This window comes from Anolis sagrei, chromosome 4, assembly GCF_037176765.1.
Source record: "Anolis sagrei isolate rAnoSag1 chromosome 4, rAnoSag1.mat, whole genome shotgun sequence".
NCBI lineage: Eukaryota > Metazoa > Chordata > Lepidosauria > Squamata > Dactyloidae > Anolis > Anolis sagrei.
Window position 1 is genome coordinate 33,401,518 of NC_090024.1, and position 23,697 is coordinate 33,425,214.

A 23,697-nucleotide genomic window follows, 5' to 3' on the forward strand; every position below is an offset into this window, starting at 1 on the left:
ACAGTTGGACGTCATCTGCGTACAGGTGGCACCACATCCCGAAACTCCATATGATCTCCCCCAGTGGCTTCATGTAGATGTTAAACAACATGGGAGATAGTTTTGATCCCTGCGGGACCCCACAGTACAATGGCTGTGGGGTTGAGCAGGTATCTCCCAACAACACCTTCTGGGAACAGCCCTCCAGGAAGGACCAGAGCCACTGTAGAACAGTACCTCCAAGGCCCATTCCTGCGAGGCGTCCCAGAAGGATACCGTGGTTGACGGTATTGAAGGCCACTGAGAGGTCCAGCAGAACCAACAGGGACACACTCCCCCTGTCTAACTTCCAGTGTAGATCATTCACTAAGGTGACCAAGGCTGTCTCGATACCATGTCCCAGCCTAAAGCCAGACTGCGCCGGATCTAGATAATCCATGTTTTCCAAGAATACCTGGAGTTGAAAGGTCACCATACGTTCCAGGACTTTGCCCAAAAAGGGAAGAGATTGGAAAATGGCTGATAGTTGGCGAATTGAGTGGGGTCCACTGATGGTTTTTTCAATAGCGGTTTTATAACAGCTTGTTTTAAGATGGCTGGAATATTGCCTTCCCACACACAACTTGTTCTGCGTACAAGTTGAATAGGTTGGGTCAGAGTATACAACCCTGCCGTATGCCTTTCCCAATCTTGATCAAACACACACAGCAATTCCCATGTTGTTCAGCATGTTGTCAACAAGGTGGTGCTGTTGCTCCCTACATTCAGAGCTTGGGAAACAAAGTTATAGAAAAAATACAACTCTTAAGGCAACCCCAAATACGCTGCCATATAATCCTATTCCTGAATCCAGATTATTTGTTTGTTTGTTTGTTTGTTTGCTGTATTTGTATACCGCCTTTCTCAGCCCACAGACAACTCAAGGCGGTTTGCAGAGCAAATTATCTGCTTTGGACTGGCAGTGTAGACTCTTATAATCCAGTTGAAAGCAGATAATATGGTTCCTGGACCATCTTAACAGCATCCACCCAAAAATCCAATTCACAATGGAAAAAGAAAATGAAGGAAGACTGCCTTTTCTAGATGTCCTAGTCATCCGCAAACCAGATCAACAATTGGGTCACACCGTCTACAGAAAACCCACACACACAGATAGATATCTACATAAAAACTCCAACCATCACCCAAGTCAAAAAAGAAGCACCATCAAAGCCTTGGCAGACCGTGCAAAAAGAATCTGCGAACCCCACCTCCTCCAAGATGAACTGAACCACCTCAACTGGGCTCTCCAGGCCAATGGAGACTCCACCTCCGACATCAGAAGAGCTGCAAGACCAAGAACAAGCCACGAGAGTCAAGATGAAGATCCACCCAGAGGAAAAGTGTTCCTGCCATACATCAAGGGAACCACTGACCGCATAGGGAAGCTGATGAGAAAACACAACATACAAGCAATCTACAAACCCACCAAGAAAATCCAACAAATTCTATGTTCAGCAAAGGACAAGAGGGATCCTCTCACCTCTGCAGGAGTCTACCATATACCATGCAGCTGTGGACAAGTCTACATAGGGACCACCAAATGCAGCATTGCCCAAACACGAATCAAGGAACATTAAAGGCACTGCAGACTACTTCAGCCAGAGAAGTCAGCCATAGCAGAGCACCTGATGAACCAGCCTAGACACAGCATATTATTTGAGAACACAGAAATGCTGGACCACACCAACAACCACCATGTCAGACTACACAGAGAAGCCATTGAAATCCACAAGCATGTGGACAATTTCAACAGAAAGGAGGAGACCATGAAAATGAACAAAATCTGGCTACCAGTATTAAAAAACTCTAAAATTACAACAGCAAAACAGCAGAGAGGAAACAACCAGGCACATCTTAACACCTCTCAACAGAACATTTTCCCAAGCTCAGCCAGGCCTTCAAATGCTAATGAAGGTGGTCAGCTGAAACATTCACACCTAGCTTCAGCAGAGAGCTCTTTGCCCCACCCCAGTCATTCCACAGATATATAAACCCCTTTTCCTAGTTCCAACAGACCTCACTACCTCTGAGGATGCTTGCCATAGATGCAGGCGAAACGTCAGGAGAAATGCCTCTAGAACATGGCCCTTTAGCCCGAAAAAACCTACAAGAACCTAGAGATAATATGGATTCAGAAATTCAACAATGCAGCCTTCTTGACTGCAGTCTCTATTCCAGGCCTGGGCAAATTTGGGCCCTCCAAGTGTTTTGGACTTCAACCTAACAGGAATTGTGGGAGTTGAAATCCAAAACACCTGGAGGGTCCAAGTTTGTAGTCCAAAACACCTAGAAGTCCCAAGTTTGAAGTCCTAAACACTTAGAAGGCCCAAGTTTGAAGTCCTAAACACCTGGAGGGCCCAATTTTGCCCAGAGTTGAAGTCCAAAACACCTGGAGGGCCCAAGTTTGAAGTCCTAAACACCTGGAGGGCTCACGTTTGAAGTCCTAAACACCTGGAGGGCCCAAGTTTGAAGTCCTAAACATCTGGAAGGCCCAAGTTTGCCCAGGCCTAGTGAAGGTGCCCCCAAAGAGGAATGCTTTGACTGCTCTGGCTCAATGCAATGGAATCCTGGGCGTTGCAGTTTGGTAAAACACCAGCATTCTTTGGCAGTGAAGGCGAAAGTCTTTGTAAGACTACAACTCCCACGATGCATTGAAAGTGGGGCCAAACTGCAGAGCCAAAGAAAATCTTGGATTATTTTAACATCTGTTTTAAATATAAAATATAAAATCCTTTGTAGCCATTGTTTTTCTTCTCTCCATCCCTAAACTTTGCTGTGCTCACTTTCTTGACTGGCTTCAGTAATATTTATTTATTTATTTATTTCACAGTTTTCTATACCGAGCTTCTCAACCTCGTTGAGGGACTCAGCCCGGTTTACAGCCATAAAAACATATACATTCATTAAAATATCATATATCACAAATTACAAAACAACTTTAAAAACACTAAATATAAAACTACAGTGGTCAGTCGTCCTAATAAGATGGATCTATATCCACTTCCATCCAGAGTCCTATGGTGTTGTCTCATTCCTCGAAGGCCTGACTCCACAGCCACGTCTTCACCCGTTTCCTAAATGTTAGGATGGATGGGGCGGTTCTGGCCTCCAGAGGGAGAGAGTTCCAGAGTCGTGGGGCCACCACCGAGAAGGCCCTGTCCCTCGTCCCCACCAGCCGCGCTTGCGAGGCTGGTGGGACCGAGAGCAGGGCCTCTCCAGATGATCTTAGTAATCTTGATGGGGAGAATACGTTCGGAGAGGTAAACAGGGCCGGAGTCGTTTAGGGCTTTATAGGTCAACACCAGCACTTTGAATTGTGCTCGGAAGCTAATTGGCAGCCAGTGGAGCTGGCGTAACAGCGGAGTGGTGTGCTCCCTGTACCCAGCCCCCGTTAGTAATCTGGCTGCCGCGCGTTGGACTTGCTGCAGCTTCCGGGCAGTCTTCAAAGGCAACCCCACATAGAGAGCATTGCAGTAATCTAAGCGGGATGTAACCAAAGCGTGTACTACCGTGGCCAAGTCAGCCCTCCCAAGGTACGGACGCAGCTGGCGCACAAGTTTTCATTGTGCGAAAGCTCCCCTGACCACCGCTGAGACCTGGGGTTCCAGGCTCAGCGATGAATCCAGGAGAACTCCCAGACTGCGTACCTGAGCTTTTAGGGGGAGTGTGACCCCGTCCAGCACAGGCTGTAACCCCGTACCCTGTTCGGTCTTACGACTGACCAGGAGTACCTCTGTCTTGTCTGGATTTAGTTTCAATCTGTTGTCCCTCATCCAGTCCGAGACAGCGGCCAAGCACCGGTTCATGACCTGAACAGCCTCCTTAGTGGTAGGTGGAAAAGAGTGATAGAGTTGGACATCATCTGCGTACAGATGACATCACACCCCAAAACTCCGGATAGTTTGCGGAGATCTATTTTCTGCCAATAGTATGGTATCATCTGCATAACATGCATTGTTGAAGTTCCAACAATACACTTGGTGACTTGTGTAAAATATGAATTTCTGATGAGAAATCTGCCCCATACTTTAGATTCAAAAACTGGGGCTTACTCTGAATCCTACACTCATCTATCTCTGTGGGGAATCACAATCTCATTTGTGTATTGACACAGCAATACTTAACTCTACCACTTGAAACTGTGGGGAATCTGTATGAAGGGCACAGCAGCCTCCTTAAGAGGGAGCTCACTTGCTCTTCGGAACCTTTCCTATACGTTCTGTAGTCGTGGCCGAGTGGTTAAGGCGATGGACTAGAAATCCATTGGGGTCTCCCCGCGCAGGTTCGAATCCTGCCGACTACGTCATCTTTTTTTGAAAATAAATATATATTATTTATGTTTTTATTATTCCTGCTGTGCTTTGTCATGTATAGATTACCCTCACCTTCCGCATTTTTTAAAATGTTTTGGATAAACTCCTTCCCAAGCCGAAGGGGGCGTGGCCAAGGCTCATGTTACCATGGCAACGGCGGGGACGGGAGGGGGAGCCGAAAGCAGAGGCCAAAATGGCGGACGATTTGGATGAGCTGCTGGACGAAGTGGAAAGCAAGTTCTGCCGCCTCTCGCGGAGAGACGGCGCGGACAGGAATGGGGCCAAGGGACGGGAAAAGGGACGCTTCCGGGAAGAGGAAGGAGGAGAAGGAGGAAGAGAAGGGGTGGAGGCGGCCGCGGGGGGAGAGACAGCTCGGTGAGCACTGCGCATGCGCACAGCTGCTTTTCAGGCCCCATCTCGTCTCCATTGACTTGTGGACCTGATCCTCATATGGATCAGTGCAGAGGGCCAAGCGAACACTGCGCATGCGCGTGCCTGCTTCCTAAGCCCTATCTCAAGCATGGGCAAACTTGGGCCCTCCAGGTGTTTTGGTCTTCAACTCCCACAATTCCTAGCAGTTCAGCTTCCACAATTCAGTCATGGCTGAGGAAGGGGGTTGTTGGGTTTCATCCCTGCACTGCACAAACCTTTGCATCAAGTTTCTAGTCCTCAATGAGGAGTTAGACTAGACACAGGGTGTACCTGCTTCTTAAGCCCTATCTCAGGCATTTCACTCCCCCTGAAGATGCAGGTTCACAGCTTGGGAGTGATCCTGGACTCATCGCTGAGCCTGGAACCCCAGGTCTCGGTGGTGGCCGGGAGAGCTTTTGCACAATTAAAACCTTGGGAAGTCGGATCTGGCCACGGTGGTCCACGCTCTTGTTACATCCCGATTGAATTACTGCAACGCACTCTACGTGGGGTTGCCTTTGAAGACTGCTCGGAAACTCCAACTAGTCCAGCGAGAGGTAGCCAGATTGCTCACCGGAGCAGCATACAGGGAGTATACCACCCCCCTGTTATGTCAGCTCCACTGGCTGCCAATCCAATTCCGAGCACAATTCAAAGTGCTGGTTTTGACCTACAAAACCCTATACGGTTCCGGCCCAGTGTATCTGTCCGAACGGATCTCCCTCTACGTCCCACCTCGGAACCTAAGATCTTCTGGGGAGGCCCTGCTCTCAACCCCGCCTCTATCACAAGTGAGGCTGGCGGGTACGAGGAGCAGAGCCTTCTCGGTGGTGGCCCCTCACCTGTGGAACTCACTCCCCGAGAACATAAGATCAGCGACTTCCCTTTTTTCATTTAGAAAAAAAACTGAAGACCTGGATGTGGGACCAGGCATTTGGACATTCTGGCAGCTAAAGAAAGACCTGATGATGAGCAATAAATGGGCAAACTTGGGCCCTCCAGGTGTTTTGGACTTCAACTCCCACTATTCCTAACAATTCAGCTCCCACAATTCAGTCAAGGCTGAAGAAGGGGAGTGTTGGGTTTCATCCCTGCACTGCACAAGCCTTTGTATCAAGTTTCTAGTCCTCAATGAGGAGTTAGACTAGAGACAGGGTGTGCCTGCTTCTTAAGCCCTATCTCAGACATGGGTAAACTTGGGCCCTCCAGGTGTTTTGGACTTCAACTCCCACAATTCCTAACAGTTCAGCTTCCACAATTCAGTCATGGCTGAAGAAGGGGATTGTTGTGTTTCATCCCTGCACTGCACAAGCCTTTGTATCATCAGGTTTCTAGTCCTCAGTGAGGAGTTAGACTAGAGACAGGGTGTACCTGCTTCTTAAGCCCTATCTCAGGCATGGGCAAACTTGGGCTCTCCAGGTGTTTTGGACTTCAACTCCCACAATTCCTAACAGTTTTAACTAGTTTGTAAATTTTCAGTTCTACATGCTTTACCCATCCACTCATGATTTTTTTTTAATTGTGGCATTTTAATTCCTTTTCTCTGTTCAGCTGTCAAAATGCTGATCCATATTTTAGTTTGGATCCCACAATTCAGTCATGGCTGAAGAAGGGGATTGTTGTGTTTCATCCCTGCACTGCACAAGCCTTTGTATCATCAAGTTTCTAGTCCTCAATGAGGTGTTAGACTAGAGACAGGGTGTGCCTGCTTCTTAAGCCCTATCTCAGGCATGGGCAAACTTGGGCCCTCCAGATGTTTTGGACTTCAACTCCCACTATTCCTAACAATTCAGCTCCCACAATTCAGTCAAGGCTGAAGAAGGGGATTGTTGCGTTTCATTCCTGCACTGCACAAGCCTTTGTGTCATCAAGTTTCTAGTCATCAATGAGGAGGTAGACTAGAGACAGGGCTAAGCTCAGGAATTCTGGTAGGCTGTTAGGAATTGTGGTAGTATTTATTTATTTATTTGTCGTGTCAGGACAACCAGTCAAATTATATTACATTTCTAACAGAACAAAGCAAACAAACAGACAAAATACAAAATTTGTGAGTTTGGAAGTTAATTAAATGTCCTTTGACCAGTATCTGGCCACTTGGAGTGACTCTGGTGTTGCTGCAAGAAGGTCCTCCATTGTGCATGTGGCCGGGCTCAGGTTGCATTGCAGTAGGTGGTCAGTGGTTTGCTCTTCTCCACACTTGCATGTTGTGGATTCCACTTTGTGGCCCCATTTCTTGAGGTTGGCTCTGCATCTCGTGGTGCCAGAGCGCAGTCTGTTCAGCACCTTCCAAGTTGCCCAGTCTTCTGTGTGCCCAGGGGGAAGTCTCTCATTTGGTATCAGCCATTGGTTGAGGTTCTGGGTTTGAGCCTGCCACTTTTGGACTCTCGTTTGCTGAGGTGTTCCAGCAAGTGTCTCTGTAGATCTTACAAAACTATTTCTAGATTTAAGTTTTTGACGTGCTGGATGATACCCAAACAGGACTGCACAAGCCTGCACTGCACAAGCCTTTGTGTCATCAAGTTTCTAGTCCTCAATGAGGAGCTAGACTAGAGACAGAGCTAAGCTCAGGAATTCTGGTAGGCTGTTAGGACTTGTGGTAGTTGAAGTCCAAAACACCTGGAGGGGCCAAGTTTTCCCATGCCTGATCTGCACTGTACAGTGGCAGTGTGGACTCGGATAAGACAGTTCAAAGCAGATATTGTGGATTGTTTGCCCTAATATTCTGGGTTATATGACAGTGTGGAAGAGTCCCGGTTCCCATTTAGTTTGCCAAACAATCCTATTGATCTCTGATTTTGTTTTAAAGCTGCTATGTTAAACTGCAATCCTGAAGATATTTATTTATTTATTTGCAGTATTTCTATCCCGCCTTTCTCAAACCCAAAGATGACTCAAGATGGCTTACAACCAAGCAGCCATTCGATGCCATTAACAATATAATAATAATATAATTATAATAATAATAAATTTATTTTTATACCCCACCAACCATCTCCTCTAGGGGACTCGGGGCATTTTACAAGTGACACGCCCAAGATTACAATTAAAACACACATGTAAAGTACTTTAACCTCTTAAAACATCAGATAAAACAAATAACAACACAATAGAAAGCAATATAAAACATATAATAAACAAAGATATATACTCAAAACATTTAAAACAAAGTTATAAAATTATAAAAATCATACAAAAAACATATAAAATCAATATAAAAACCAATACCTTCATATAAAACCAATACTTATTCAGAATCCTCTTGAGATTTACTTTCCAAGTAAACACTGTTTTAAGTCTTTCTTTTCTTATGGTGCATCTACACTGTGGAATGAATTCAGTTTGACTTCACTCGGACTGCCATGATTCAATGCTATGAGGTCCTAGGGTTTCTAGTTTGGGGAGGCCTATTTCACAGACAAGGCTAAAGACTCTAAAACTATAGTCCCAGTGATTCCCTAACACTGAGCCATGGCAGTTCAAGTGTCAAACTGCATTCATTCTGCAGTGTAGATTCACCCTATGGCTCTCAGCACCCTGTGCAAATACTGAATGTGTGTTGTGTAAATGTTTCCATTAAAGCTAGCCTTCCAGATGTTGTTGGAATGCAACTCTCATCAGCCTCAGTGACTGTAGCCCGGTGAGGCCCCTTCCATACAGCTGAATAAAATCCTACATTATCTGCTTTAAACGGATATATGGCAGTGTGGACTCAGATAACCCAGTTCAAAGCAGATATTGTGAGTTATTCTGCCTTGATATTCTGGGTGATATGGCTATGTGGAAGAGCCCTGAATGAACAATGTTAATAATGTCCTGCAACTTCCTAGAAGGCCTTTATATCTCTCTACCACAGCACCCACCAATGATATTTTGTAGGGCAGGGCAGGTCCCTGGTTTTGTATACATGCATCATGCTTTTAGTCCATACATGACCAAATTCAGACTGAAACTAGTGCCAACTTCTTAATCCCATTCCTGTCCTTCTGTTGCTACAGATGATCTTATTTCTTACCCTGCAACACAAATACATATAGAGGTGTAAGGTTTATGGAAATTCTGGAGCAATGGGTGAAATGTTTTGAAGGAAAGCAAATGTTTTCAGAAAAATTGAAAAAACGCAGTGTTAACATTCTTTAGAGTTCAGAGGTCAGTTTGTTAATTTAGGAACATAAAATGCATAACATTATGACCTCCGTATCTGTGGAGTTATGTTCCCGGATCTCACAAATGATAGTGAACTCTATTGAAATGAATGAACCTTCTGCCCAAGAATACCATTAAATCACACTGGAAAACATCTGCAGAAGACATACTTTATTGGACATGAGTAAATTAACTGTGCTTCAGTATATATAACTTGGTTTGACATAAAACTATTATGTTTGATATATTAAAAGTATATTTAATTTAAAATGTAATTTTAAATTTTTGATTGAGCTATTATACTTCCTTTTCAAATTTTATTTCTTTTTCCAAATTGAAAACAAAGTCCTGAACTATAAGGAGCCACAAAGAAGCTCTGGTTTTGCCAGTTTGAGGAACAACCAAAACCAATGAAAGCAAGAGAAACCATAAACATTGCTAAAACATATAACTTTTTATCTCCGTTTAGTTCCCTATTGAGTCAAGGAGGCATGAAAAAAGGAAACCAGGACTAGGAGCTGTAGCGAACTGATACTGTACATGGTCTTACATAAACTCTTCCTCTTATGTGGTTTTTAGGTAAGGTTTGAACAGGAAATACATAAACACCTTGGGTTCAATATTTCATTCAGAAGAAAAATATCAGGTTTTCTTTATTTTCCAGATTTTTTTCCCAATTTTTCCAGAAAAGGAAGGTTTCTTGGAAAAAAGAAAAAAGCCTGTTTTCCTAACTTTTTCGCGGCTCTAACCTCTTTCTATACAGAGAGAGAGCTTTTCTATCAGTTGCCATTTTTATCAACCTCTGCTGTATGTTTTGCCAGTGCATTCAATCTGGGCTTCTTAAACCTTTTCCACTCATTTTCCCCTTTTCACCTGAGACATTTTATGTGGACCCCAGGTATATAAAATAGGTATAAGAATCAAACATTTAATAATAGCAAATCAGTATTTGCGAAGCTTGCTAAACAGACTGATTTTTCTTTTTGTGAAGTACAGCTGAAGCATTGTTTGCAGAGTTCACTGTAAATCTGCATGTTATTGCTGACGGATTTATGTAAATGGATGGCATTTAGAAAACTTTTACTGCTGCCATTTTTTTCATGACCTCAACATTGAGCTCAGAGAACCCCATTTGGGGTCGGAACCCACAGTTGAAGAAGTAGTACATTGGATGTCTATGCCCAACGGTATGGAGAAACACTGCCATCTCCTTGCTTCACTTATTTTAGGCATACCATGTCTCCCTCTCTCACACACTCCTCCACTCCATCTGGCTGCTTCCCAAATTACTTCTCAACTGCTTTTCTACTGTTCACCTAGTTTCTGAAACCTAAGGAAAAAAGCATAGCAAGTGACAGCTGCAGAATGCAACGTGATTTAGGTATGCTGTGTATGACTCCCATGTATATTCATGTAAGTGAAGAGGAAAGGTTTGAGAGCCAAAATAATGGATTGTGATATGACTCGTGGATAATGTGAGGGTCATTCCATGGAGAGGGGAAAGCATCAGAGTTGTCTCAGGGATTGGTTCCGACATTTCCCCAACCAGGCATTCAAAAAAGCCAGACATGCTATGATAGTGGATTTATTTATTTATCGTGTCAGAAGCAAATTGAGAATACAGTTATAATGTATTTCTAAAAACTACAAAAACTTGCTATTATACTAGATTTCCTTTGACCAGAAGCTGGCTGCTTGGAGTGCCTCTGATGTCGCTGTAAGAAGGCCCTCCATTGTGCATGTGACGAGGCTGAGGCTGCATTATAGTAGATGGTCTGTGGTTTGCTCTTCTCCACATTCGCATATCGTGGACTCCACTTTGTAGCCCCATAGTGGAGACAGTTTCAGATGTTAGCAGTACTTCTTTTAGATTCTTCTAGGACAGACTGAGCTGTTGATGTTAGCCATTCTATTCATAGGAGGGGATAGATCCTTTTTAAATAAGAGTTAAGCCACAGTAGTCTCATTGACCCATGAATAAGTCAGTTGAGGGTTTTTGGGCTGATTTCTTGACTAATTGTTCTGGACTTCTACATGACTATATGGGATAAATGCCTTGCCAACCCTACAAGTCTAATCAACCCTCATGCCCTGTTGGAAGCTACCTTTGGTTCCTACATGCACCACACATGCAAGAAACTCAAAGTCATCATGTGGAGTCATGCCTAGAACAATATTAATGGAGAGGATACTAAATGTTCTTTCTATATTTCTTAACCAAGAGTTCCTTCTGTGTAGAGATACCCCTGGTTTGCCAAGCAACCCAGAACATCTCACTATATAGCTTGGTGTTCTTCACCTCCTCTAATCCCTACAGAGATCAATATTCGTTGGACAGTTAGAAGGAATTGGGGCCTCTCAAGCTTTGGGGACTTCTTGTGATGCCAGACTCATTTCATTCTTCCTGGAGCGTCCCATTTTTGTTTACCTCTCTACACTTCCGCAATTAGAATGAATATACACTATATCTGGTATCTGCCATCCCCTATCAGTTGACTCCTTTCCCCAGAGTTAATATCTCCATCAATGAACATGCTCATGTTTGAATAGGACATGAGTGCCTATAAACACAGAGCACTGTGTTGCTGATACGAAAAATGCTCACTGACTTCGCTCTGCCATGAATAGTTGCTGGCCATCTCTTGTCACAGTTCACCCCTTTGAATGTTGCACATGCCTTTTGGGAATGCATGGTGAACAAGCTGCTAACTCATTCCCTTCATAATGTGAACCTTGGTCTTTAATCACTCAAGTTTGTTTACCCTCTGATCATTCCAGCAGTGCTATCAGTTTGAGGTAGTAAAATGGTAGGAGATGATTTTGTAGTATTTTAATAACTAACAATAGAGAACCCTGTTGCATTGAAAACAAAGATTCTAAAGCAGAGGATCTTGTAGGATTTTAATCAAAGATTTAATTGACACAGGCTTTCATAAATAGCAGAAATAAAACTTGTTAGTCTTTAAGATACCACAAGCCTCTACATCTGATGGAAATAAAAGAGGAGAAAATTGTTAGTTTGCTATTGCTAAATTGTTATTTCCACACACACACACAAAAGGAGATATGCTATATTTTCCCCCTCACGTGTCTTAGCTGAAGGGATGGCAGTCTGATGCCTTTGCCTCAAGCAGCAAAATATCTTACATGAACCTTTTCAAGTGTGTTGTTTGTACTTTTTGATCACTCCCACTCAGACTACTCATGGTTGTGTGGACAATAGACAGCTCACAAGCTTAAAGCCACAGTGGCTTATAAATGTCCTGCCTTATTCATATGTTGCAAACTGTTAGGAATGAGAGGGAAAGTGGTTTGTAGCAACTCTGCAGTGTTTCTAGTTTTATTATATCCATACTACAGATGAGACAAGGAGACGATTGGGAGTGAGACAGCAGCTCACAATAACCATGTCATATATGGCAGTTCAAATTTATTATATCTTTATTTCAGCCTGTACTGGAGGTTAAAGTGGATGCTTGTTTATTTTATTTATCGTGTCATCCGCAACCAGAACATTGTATTACATTTCCAACAGAACAAAACAAACAAACAAACAGATTAAAAAAAACCCACAAATTTTGCAAACTTGGTAGCTGATTAAATGTCCTTTGACCAGTATCTGGCCACTTGGAGTGCCTCTGGTGTTGCCACAAGAAGGTCCTCCATCGTGCATGTGGCAGGGCTCAGGTTGCATTGCAGCTGGTGGTCAGTGGTTTGCTCTTCTCTACACTCGCATGTCGTGGATTCAACTTTGTAGCCCCAAAGTGGATGCTGAGTGTTTGAGTAAGTTATAGCTCTTCTTGAAGACTGGTCTTCTTGTCACCAGGTGGCAAGTTTTGGAAGATTTATTTCTTGGATTTATATTTTACTTTCATCCTCACAATGAGACAAGGTGACTCACAGGAATGTTTAATTAAAGGTACAGTGAAAGAACAAAGAAGGAATAAATGTTCAAGCATTATTAAATTAAAGAATTAAAATTACAATTACAGTTTTTAAATATATTGCTAAGAAAAGTATAGGATCAAACCTCTGCTTCAGCAGCTGATTAAATAAGAGAGAAGAGCTTCAGTCAACCCTCTAATACAGTCTGACATTATTAGCCCAATATTTTGAGGGAGATATATATTCAGTCACAGGTTTAACTGACAGTTATTTCCTTCAATATGACTCTGATCTGATTTTATTGGTGTTCAACAGATCCTGGTGTTCAGAAGGCCAGTAGTATTTGCCATTTTGATATGGGGGCGCCGTAACTCACATATTTTCCCCTCAGACTTTTCAAAGAAGCTTCTTTATCAACCATTGATCCATCAAGGAACTTTGCAAAATGGTATTTTTCTTTTCTTCTTCTTCTTTTTAGATTTTCCAAAGATGCTAGCGAAGAAGAAGATTTAGATGACATAATTAAAGATATAATTGATGAGAAGAGCTCTGCCCAAAGTCTGGTGGTAAGTCAACACTAAACTTCAGAGAAAAGGAAAAGAGGCAATAGCTTTTTGAGAAGAGTGACTTAGGCCCCAGCTGTATAAAATTCACATTGAATTTGATTGTATTGCAGTGTGGACTCAGATAATCCAATTCAAAGCAGATAATGTGGATTATCTGCCTTGATATTCTTGGTTATATGGCTGTTTGGAAGGGCCCTGTGTCAGGATGGGGAGCTTCTAAACCAAGGACTACAAATGGAGTTCCAACACTGATATTGGAGATTTCTTAGCTTTTCAATGAATTTTACCCCATTCAGCAATATTGAAATGTTTCTTTAAAGGATTTATTACTCACAGTCAGAGCTCTAATCTTGACTGTGCTGCTATTTATTGGTCTTTTTCTTTGATTTCACTTATATTAGAATAAGTTCTGAAATTAAATGCAAGAGATTTCCCATCTTTGATCTAAATTGTCGATTCCTATAATCCTCCTTTGATATTGTGGGCATCCAATCAAAATAGAGGAGCAGAGCAAATGTGTTGAAATAAGAAGGCTTTTGATTGCGTAGGCATTGGAATCCATGTAAAATGAGCCATATCATTCCAATATAATTATCAATTTATGTGTAAGTTATAAGTATATCCAACTAAATTAGACCAATGGGGTGAATGTGTGTGTTGTTAAGGTAGTACTTACATACATTTCATTGATTCAGTAGATGTGTTTTAGTGGGACAAATAATCGTATTCAGATCTATGGGTCCATTTGTTTTTTTCCCCCAAGAGAATCGTTGTCTTTAAATTACAGTCAAATTGAGCTAATTCACTGGCAAACTCCTTCAGTCTTTTTGTTCAAAAAAAGCTATTCAAGATATGTAATAGCTAATAATGATACTAGATTAATAAGAAAATTAATGATGTTTTGTCAAAGGCTTTCATGGCCAGAATCACTCGGTTGCTGTGCTATCACTGGGTTGCTGTGCTATGGCAGGCATCCTCTGAGAATGCCTGCCATAGATGTGGGTGAAATGTCAGGAGAGAATGCTTCTGGAACATGGCCATACAGCCCGGAAAACTCACAGCACCCCATTAATGATGTTATTTGAATTATCCCGCCTCATTGTTATTTGAACATAACATAAATCTGTGGTTTATTAAAAGAAAAGTTAACAAGTTCCTATCTTCCTCTTTCTGTTAGAAACAAACATCTAAGTCATCCAGCCCTGCATCTGAAAACAATATTACTACTGTTCATGCCCATGGTAAAAGGTAAGTAAAGGGGACAGGAGCAAATAAATGTTCAGGGATTAATAAATAGCTAAATTCAGCAACTGTGGGCCCTTCCACACAGCCATATAACCCAGAATGTCAAGGCTGATAATCCACAATTTCTGCTTTGAACTGGATTGTTGGAGTCCACACTGCCATATAATTCAGTTCAATGTGGATTTTGTACAGCTCTTTGGAAAGGGCCACTATGAAGCATCAATAAAGAAAGAAATGATGACATGTATCCATAACTACGTAATTATCTTTACGGCACAGTTTATTCTGTTTGATGTTGTTGTATCCTATTTGTTGTCAGCATGTCATTTGCAGGATATAGTGACCCTAAGGCAAACCTATCACAGCATCTTTTGTGGCTGAGAGAGTGTGACGTGCCCAAGGTCACCAAAGGGATTTCCGTGGCCAAGTAGAAAACCAAACTGTGGCCCTCTGATTTGTCATCTAGCACCACTACACCACAGTGGTGCTTAGAATTTACCCTATACATATCTGATAATAAATAAGTAAAAAATAAAGAAATTAGTTCAGTGAAAATGGTTACCAGTTTTTAATCAACTAAATGACTCTCCCAGCTAATTATAGTGTGGTGAAGGTGGACAGTACCTAGCACTGTGATGCTTGATTCAGTTCTGGTACTACATTTGGGGTTTAACTTTTGTTATTTTTGTTTCTTTTCAACATTGCTATTGGGGTTTAATAGAACAGAAATGAGGTCCCAAGAGCTGAGTGGTGAGTCAAATTAGGGATTGCAGATTAGCAGTCAACATAATATTATCTGAGATGTTCCTGTGCCTCCTGCACTGAACTGTAAAGCTCACAATAAGAGGGAGGAGAAGAAATTTCTTTATTATTCTTATTTGATATCAGATTGGTTTCAGTTTATGAATGAGGGATTTCAAAGGAACTTTATTTATTTATTTATTTATTTATTTATTTACGATATTTCTATGCTGCCTTTCTCAGCCCGAAGGTGACTCAAGGCGACTTACAAATTGGCAGCAATTCAATGCCACAATAATTGAAAACATATAATTACCAGTAACTTCCTGTTAACTCATTTTCCAAAAGCATTGTCTAAGCCAGGGGTCCTCAAACTAAGGCCCGGGGGCCGGATACGGCCCTTCAAGGTCATTTACCCGGCCCTCGCTCAGGGTCAACCTAAGTCTGAAATTACTTGAAAGCACACAACAACAGCAATCCTATCTCATCAGCCCACACTTCCCATTGAAATACTAATAAATTTACATTTGTTAAAATTGTTCTTCATTTTAATTATTGTATTGTTTTTAAGTGTTTTCTTTTGTACTACAAATAAGATACGTTCAGTGTGCATAGGAAGTCATTCATGCTTTTTCAAATTATAATCCGGCCCTCCAACAGTTTGAGGCACTGTGACCTGGCCCTCTGTTTAAAAAGTTTGAGAACTCCTGGTCTAAGCTGTTCCATGTTCACTCTTTCCTGGTTCATCTATTATGCTCCTTGTTATTTAGGTCCCTTCCACACAGCCAGATAACCCAGAATATCAAGGCAAATAATCCACACTATCTGCTTTGAACTGGGTTATCTGAGTCCACACTGCCATGTAATCCCGTTCAATGTGGATTTTATACAGCTGTGTAGAAGGGGGCCTTAGAGCCCAGCTAAAGTCTTGCTAACTCAGTGCATTCTTCCTTGACTGAACCAATCCTCTTGTAATGTGGTTTTCCTTTTTTCCTAGTGACGTTGCCTTTACCAACTATTATAACCATTTCCATTGACTCATGTCATCTCGTGATATGTGCAAAATATGATAGCCTCAGTTTAATCATTTTGGCTTCTAATGAGAGTTCAGGTTTAATTTAATTTAGGACCCATTTATTTGTCTTTTGGCAGTCCACAGTATTCATACAGGTCTCCTCCAGGATCAGATTTCAAATGGGTTGATTCTCTTCCTGCCAGCTGTCTTCTAGAAACAAGATATTTTTGTAAATTATTCCTTTTGTAATCCAAACTATTTAGGCTTAGAGGAGGAACTAAAGATTTTGAATGGGCCATTCATATCTCTTCAAGCTATTCATAAGGGAAATTAAAACTTCTAGAACAAATTGATGGCTGCATTTTTGGATTATGCTTGGGGATATTCCCATTCTGTGAGCCAGGGTTTCACATTTTCTACCCAGAACTCAATAAAGCTGCAGCCTGCCCAATTTTGCATTATAACAGATGAACTAGAGGCTCTAGAAGACATCTGAAGGAATAGCATATTCCCAAAAATATGAGAAGGCTACAGAAAAACATACATTGTTTGGAGAAAGAACACACTTTTCATAGTAATTTCAATCCGGCCTAGGTTCAGTTCCCTTTTTGATAATTCTCTGAAGAAATGGGTAGCATCCAATTCTTATTTCAGCTGTGCACAATATTCCATGAATTTAAATATATATTAATCGTTTTTGAAAATGTAAGATTTTGTATTATCATTCTTGAAAAATAGGCGTTGTATCCTGTATTTCAGGGGAAAGTCTAGCAAACACATCTGAGCAATCCTTGCCTAAGAAAATCGTATGAAATTCCTGAAGTCACTATAAGTAGACAAGTGACTTAAAGGCATGTCACCATTTTCATATTTGGCCTATATATTATGTCTGAAAACCATGTTGAAATATTTACTTACAATAGTATACAGGGTTGTTGTCTTTTTCTGAACTGACATGTCACCTAGTTGTTTCAGAAGTACTAGGTTTATTGAAAAAGTTACTGAAATCCCTCAAAATAAAACAGTTTTTAACTTTCCTTTTTAATTCTTCAAGATGTTGTCCAGTATACCTTGGCGGGAGCACTGCACCAATTGGTATTGGAACAAGTATTTCACAGAGGTAGGGGTTTTTTAAATTCAAAAGTACTGATAAACTCTTCCAGCTGAGAAAGTTATTTTGGGGGCTACAGATCCAAAAATCCAACTTGTAGTAAATTTTAGTTAAACTAGTATGGCCTGAAAACTTGCCTGCTGCAGATGAGCCACTGGTCTATCTAATTCTGTATTTAACTCAGTTTTTGACTTAAAACATACCAAAATATCTAATAATATACACTTTGCTATGTAATTTAAAACCTAAGTCATAGGAGAGGCAGATAACAAATATTTGTTGTTGTTAAAAATCTATATGCTTTAGGTTTCATTTTATACATTGTTATGATTTTTAATATTAGCCACATTGAGTTTTCTTTGGGTCATAAAAAGCAGGATATCAATACTACTGCAATTCATATAAAAAGTGCTCAATGTTCTTCTGTGGTGTTTATTTTAAAACGTTGGTGGTGCAGCAAGTAAAACCACTGAGCTGCTGAACTTGTTGACCAAAAGGTTAGCGGTTCATATATGGAGAGCGGGATGAGCTCCCGCTGATAGGTCCAGCTTCTACCAACCTAAGAGTTCGAAAGCATGCAAATGTGAGTAGATCAATAGGTACCGCCTTGGCAAGAAGGTAATTGCGCTCCAGGCAGTCATGCCAGTCACATAACATTGGAGGTGTCTGTGGACAACACCAGCTCTTCGGCTTAGAAATGGAGATGAGCATCACCCCCAGAGTCAGACACGACTAGACTTAATGTCAGGGGAAACCTTTGCCTTTAATTGAGATTAACATAGAAATGAGAGGTAGAATGGTCTCACAAGTAAACAAATAGGAAACTGATATGAACCTAACCATCTGTCCTTCATTCTGTTTCCTTGTTAGACATTAATTTAATATCTATTATTATTAGATATTAATTTAATTTTTCATTCTATTTCCTGGTTAGATATTAATTTAAGACATTGAATGTTTTTTTAAAGGAGAAGGCCACTAGGGGGCCACATTCAATAGGAAAAATCTAAAATTAAAAGTGGAAATTGTTTACAGTGCCTAGTATTTATGTTTTTTTATTTTGCATTTGGAATTACCTAGCAGTCACACTGTGTTAAAATTAAAATAAGAGAATGCACAAAAAGTATAAACCTACTCCAAAAGAGTCAAAACTTCAATTCCTGAGTATACTAAAGCTCTCAGAATTAGGGAAGACAGCTTAATGTGGTCTTAAAGAATCAGATCCAATACTTAAGTAAAGGTAAAGGTTTCACGTTGACATTAAGTCTAGTTGTGTCCAACTCTGGGGGTGGTGGTCATCTCCATTTCTAAGCCGGAGAACTGGCGTTGTCCTCCTAGGTCATGTGGCCACATGACTGCATGGGGCACTGTTACCTTCCTGCATATACTGTACTTAACTAACAAAAAAACCCCGTATTTTTTATTATGAGTTTTGATGGATTGGTATATTAAATGCACTTATACATATGAATGTATTAGGAAAAGTAGTGCTGAAGAAAGAAGTGTATTCAGACAGCAAAATATGATAAGAAGCTTCTAGTCTTCTCCTTACAACTGCATGAGAGAGACAGAGGAAAGGAGGGCCCTTCCACACAGCCATATAACCCAGAATATCAAGGAAGAGAATCCATAATGTCTGCTTTGAACTGGATTATCTGAGTCCACACTGCCATATAATCCAGTTCAGTGTGGATTTTATACAGCTATGTGGGAGGGGCTAGAGAGACTGGTTCTAGCAGTTGCAACCCATGGTTTGCCTTTATCTCCAAGTGCTTCCATTGCGAAATTCTGTGCCCTATTTCCTGAGAAAAATTTGTTACTGCTTGACTTTTTAAAAATATCACAAGATTCCTAACGTGCCAGTATATTTTCAAAAATATGTGTTGTGTTAAAGTCATTTGAAAACATCAGTTACGTTCACCTCTTCTTCCTTTCAACAGAACGTGTGATAGGTTACGTTGTACTGCCTGTGATTTCCGTGTTTCACATTATGATGACTATCAGTGGGACAAATCATGTGATTACCTCTTTTTCAGGTGTGTATTTGTTGACAATATTGTTAGGAACATTAAGTGTGTTTTCCGCTGACACTTAGTGGATATGTTGCATGAAACCATGTGGCACAGCTGACACTCAGTGTTTCCATGATCTAGTCTATATCTCAGTTTAATACTTCATAGTATGTAGCTATCTTATCCAATCTGGTGCCCTTCATAATACAGCTCTAAGCTTTTCTTCTTTTTTTACCACTCTCATTGCTGGGTGGACGGGATGGGAGTTGTAACCCACACATCTAGAAGATACCAGGTTGGGAAAGACTGGCATACAGAAATAGTGGGAATTTTGTAGTATCTTGGGTTTGCAAAATGGCTCAAAGGCTTTGATGGCAGTGGCACAGGCAAGATATATTTATCTTACATATTTATATATTTTATATAAATTATATGTCTCCTGCAACATCACTTGGGAGCCCCTCAATATATACAATATAATAATGTATAGAAATAATAACATGGTAATATAATTGTGCTGATATATTATATGTAATATTAATAATGTTGTAATATAATATATTGTAATATATAATATAATTATATATTATATATTACATATAATATTTCTATTAATATTGCAGTATAATGTGTTAATATTTTTGATATAGATGTGGATTTGTTTTTGGGATTTGTACACATCTATGAACCTTCGTGTTGTTTACCTATATTAATTTGGATGTTTTATATTCAACTTCTGTTCTAGTTATAATTTTTAGTTTATTATGTTTTATTTAAATTATAGATGTTATGCTTAAGTTCTCTTTATATGGGGTTATTTTGGGTCATTATATTTGTATTTACTGTTATTGAGGCATTGAATGCTTGCCTTTTCTTAGTTGGAATCTGCCCGGAGTCCCCCAGGGGAGATAGGACAGAATATAAATAAAGTTTATTTATTTATTTATTTATTTATTTATTTATTTATTTATTTATTTATTATTGCTTATTTTGTCTTTGTTCAGCTTCTCATGGCATCGAATGTTTGCCGATATCTGTTGCAAACAGCCCTGAATCTTCTCAGGGAGATAGGACAGGAATATAAATAAAATTGTTGCTGTTGTTGTTTTTATATTTTCCTTTGTTTTTATCTGTGGCTAATTTCAGGCCCTGTTGCTAATTCTAATAGGAAAATAATGGAGAAAAATGGTTAATGCCACCCTCCTGGATGTTTGTAGGCAAAGGCATTGGCCAATCTGGCCATGCTATATCTGGCTGTTTATTCCTTACAATACTGTCCTAAATATACTAAAGAGCACATTACATCAAGCTGAGAGAGAGAGGTTTATTTCTAACTGCAGATATATGGGCCATAGCAACAAAGGAGGATAAGCTATTAATATAAGAACTGAATGACACCTCCTGTTTTGTTTCGATTAAGACATTTTTATAACTGCCTTTCAAATCTAAAAATCCCAAAGTGACTCACTACAATATATGACAACACAAGCAATAAAATATTTCAGATATTTTAAAAACACGCACATTAGATTGTCTATAACATGTCATAGACTTATTCTTTTCATGCTTTCCTTCAGAACACTGAATAAAGTCAGCTCTACCCTCACTGCTGTATGAATATCTAAATTCTGAAATATTTATTCAAGGGTTTCTTCCTAAAGAATTCATAACTCAGCTTCTGCTTGCAGAAGAGAGATTTTCTCTGCCCCTTTCCACTGCAACTGCTTGGACAAATACACATGTGCTGATATCCCAAGCCACACAAACAGTGCCCGAAATACTGCTTGTGAGGCTTTGATAAAACTCTGTCTATAATGTGGCATACAGTGAGAGCCACACACTATTTGCACAAAGTGAAGCACACTCTGTTCACTGTTAGGGTGTTTCTAGATATCTGTGATATTTTAGTAATGCTAAAGGAGAGTTAAAGTGGAATGCTCTTTATTCTTAGGAATAATATGCCTGAATTCAGCAAGCTGAGAGCAAAGATGCTAAAGAAGAAGGGATCGCGGGCCTATGCTTGCCAGTGCGCTTGGAGATCTATAGATGGACTAACAGACCTCTCTACAGACAGACAACTCCGCTGGGTTTGCAGCAAGCACGTCCAATGATACTGTTGTCTTCAACCATTTCCCTTCAAATACCTTCTGTTCCTTCTCAGTGATAAATGCAGTGTGTTCTTCATATAATTAGACCTTGTTGCTATTCCAAATATAGATGGAGCACTTTGCCTTGTCTGCAGTTCCTTTGCGAACTAACCTAACTGGGAAGAATAGCAAGTGGAAGACTTGAGGTCCTGCTGCCTGGAGAACGAAATGGGCAAGGACAGGTTCACATAAGGATTTGAGATGACGATATTAATAAAAATCCTTAGATTTCACAGCACCCTCCACTAAATAACTAGAAAGAGGATAAAGCTGAAAGAAAATGAAGGCGATGTCATAGAAGGCATCTCAAATCTAGAAGAAACACACAAAAAATAAAGTATAAAGAAGCTAATGATTTGACTGGTACAGTTTTTACAGTGAGCTTGTAAAACTGAAAAATAGTTGAGCATTATCGTAGTCCATTCAAGATTTTAATGGTGAGGTAATGATGGAATAATATAGCTTCTAGCATTCTGCTGTTGACATCTATAGTCAAATTAGTGCTGTTCTAGAGCAGAACTAGCAGAAGCCATAAAATTGGCAGCCTGAGCAAGAAGCTGAATAGCAGTATCGGGTGAGGCTAGGGTTATAAAAGATACCTATCTAATTCCAAATTATGTTGTTAGGCTGTAGTTCAAATGAACTTTGAGCAAGGAGTCATTTCCACTGGACACAGTAGTGCAGATTGAGCGTCCCCTGATGGGAATTCCAAAATACTCCAAAATCTGAATTTTTCCAGAAGGGTGACTGAGATACTGATATCTTAATTTTCTGTACACAATGTTGTTTCATTCATTAAATTATTATTAAAAATTACCTTCAGACTTTGTGTATAAGAAACATAAATTAATTTCATGTTTTGACTTGAGACCAATCTCTGAGACATCACACGATGTAAATACAGATATTCTGTAAGCTTAATTTCATTTTATGCAATGTAACCCGATCAGAACTGAAGTGCAAATATTTTTGATATGCCTTTTAAAATGAACATTTGGAATCTAAAAGTAAACAACACAGAAACCATTCATTCCTATTTTTCTGTAATGCTACAACTATTAAAAGCTATATTCTTGTTATTTGTGGATAAGTTGGTTCTATATCTCATTTACCATTTTTGTTTATTGGTCCCAATGATGACTTAGCATCATAGAGTTGGAAGAGACCATCAAGGCCATCCAGTCCAACCCCTTCCTGCTTAGAAATGAAGATGAGCACCACCTCCCAGAGTTGGACATGACTAGACTTAATGTCAAGGAGAAACCTTTACCTTTACGATATAATAGTACTGCAGTTCTGTGGTTCTTCTTTAGTTTTTTTCTGACCCACATCCCAAAATGTCAAGGCCACATACACTAAAATTAGATTGTTTAAAACCATTCAAAACAGTATTTTTTTAAGAAGTAATACTCCAACTTACCTCTTTTGAAAATTGTAACTTTTATTGGCTAAATATATTTGTGCAGAGTTACAATTTGGTTTTCAGTATAGCGCCAGATTCCGTCTGACCTTGAAAGCTATATAGAATTAGCTCTGGTTAGCACTTGGATGAGAGACCACTACCAAAAGCACACAGTATAAATGCATACTGGAGGTGGGAGTAGAGTCAGATGAAATACCCCAAAAGACAACTGTAATGGTTGAAATGGTTAACAAACATTCTGGCACCAGCAAACACCTTTAATCTCATTTTGGAAGAAAAATCAGATTATAAATTAAGAGAAAAAGAAGAATGGAATTGTCACAGGATTACAACAGACAATTATAAAGAAAACAACATTGCTTAGAAAATGTCTCCCATACACCATTATATTTATCTTATATTGTACACAAATATAAAAGCATCTAGCAGAGATGTTTACAAAGCTGATAGGCTACCTGTTTCTGTATTTTGCTTTCAGGAAAACCTGTGCTCTTTAAGGTGGCCCTTTGTTAAGGCTTATTGGAATGTATTATAATAATGAAAACCACATCAGTGACAGTAATAGACTAACTCTATTCAAACTCCTTTTAATAGATTGGAACAAGTGACCATATATCAATTCAGCTCTATCTCATTCCTGGAGACAATTTCCAGTGTATTTACA

At 40.1% G+C, this 23,697-nt stretch overlaps 1 protein-coding gene and 1 non-coding gene across 2 annotated transcripts; both read left to right on the forward strand.

The window, feature by feature from the left end:
- Positions 1-4,242: 4,242 nt before the first annotated feature.
- On the forward strand, positions 4,243-4,324 carry TRNAS-AGA (transfer RNA serine (anticodon AGA)). Its single transcript has one exon. It is a non-coding gene; the product is annotated as a tRNA-Ser (tRNA).
- A 181-nt stretch (positions 4,325-4,505) lies between these two features.
- On the forward strand, positions 4,506-22,689 carry CFAP418 (cilia and flagella associated protein 418). Its single transcript, XM_060775631.2, has 6 exons — positions 4,506-4,709; positions 13,252-13,339; positions 14,517-14,587; positions 17,395-17,460; positions 19,392-19,487; positions 21,415-22,689. Exons 1-6 carry the CDS (start codon positions 4,528-4,530, stop codon positions 21,572-21,574), a joined length of 663 nt encoding a protein of 220 aa, XP_060631614.2. The 5' UTR covers positions 4,506-4,527; the 3' UTR covers positions 21,575-22,689.
- Positions 22,690-23,697: the final 1,008 nt, after the last annotated feature.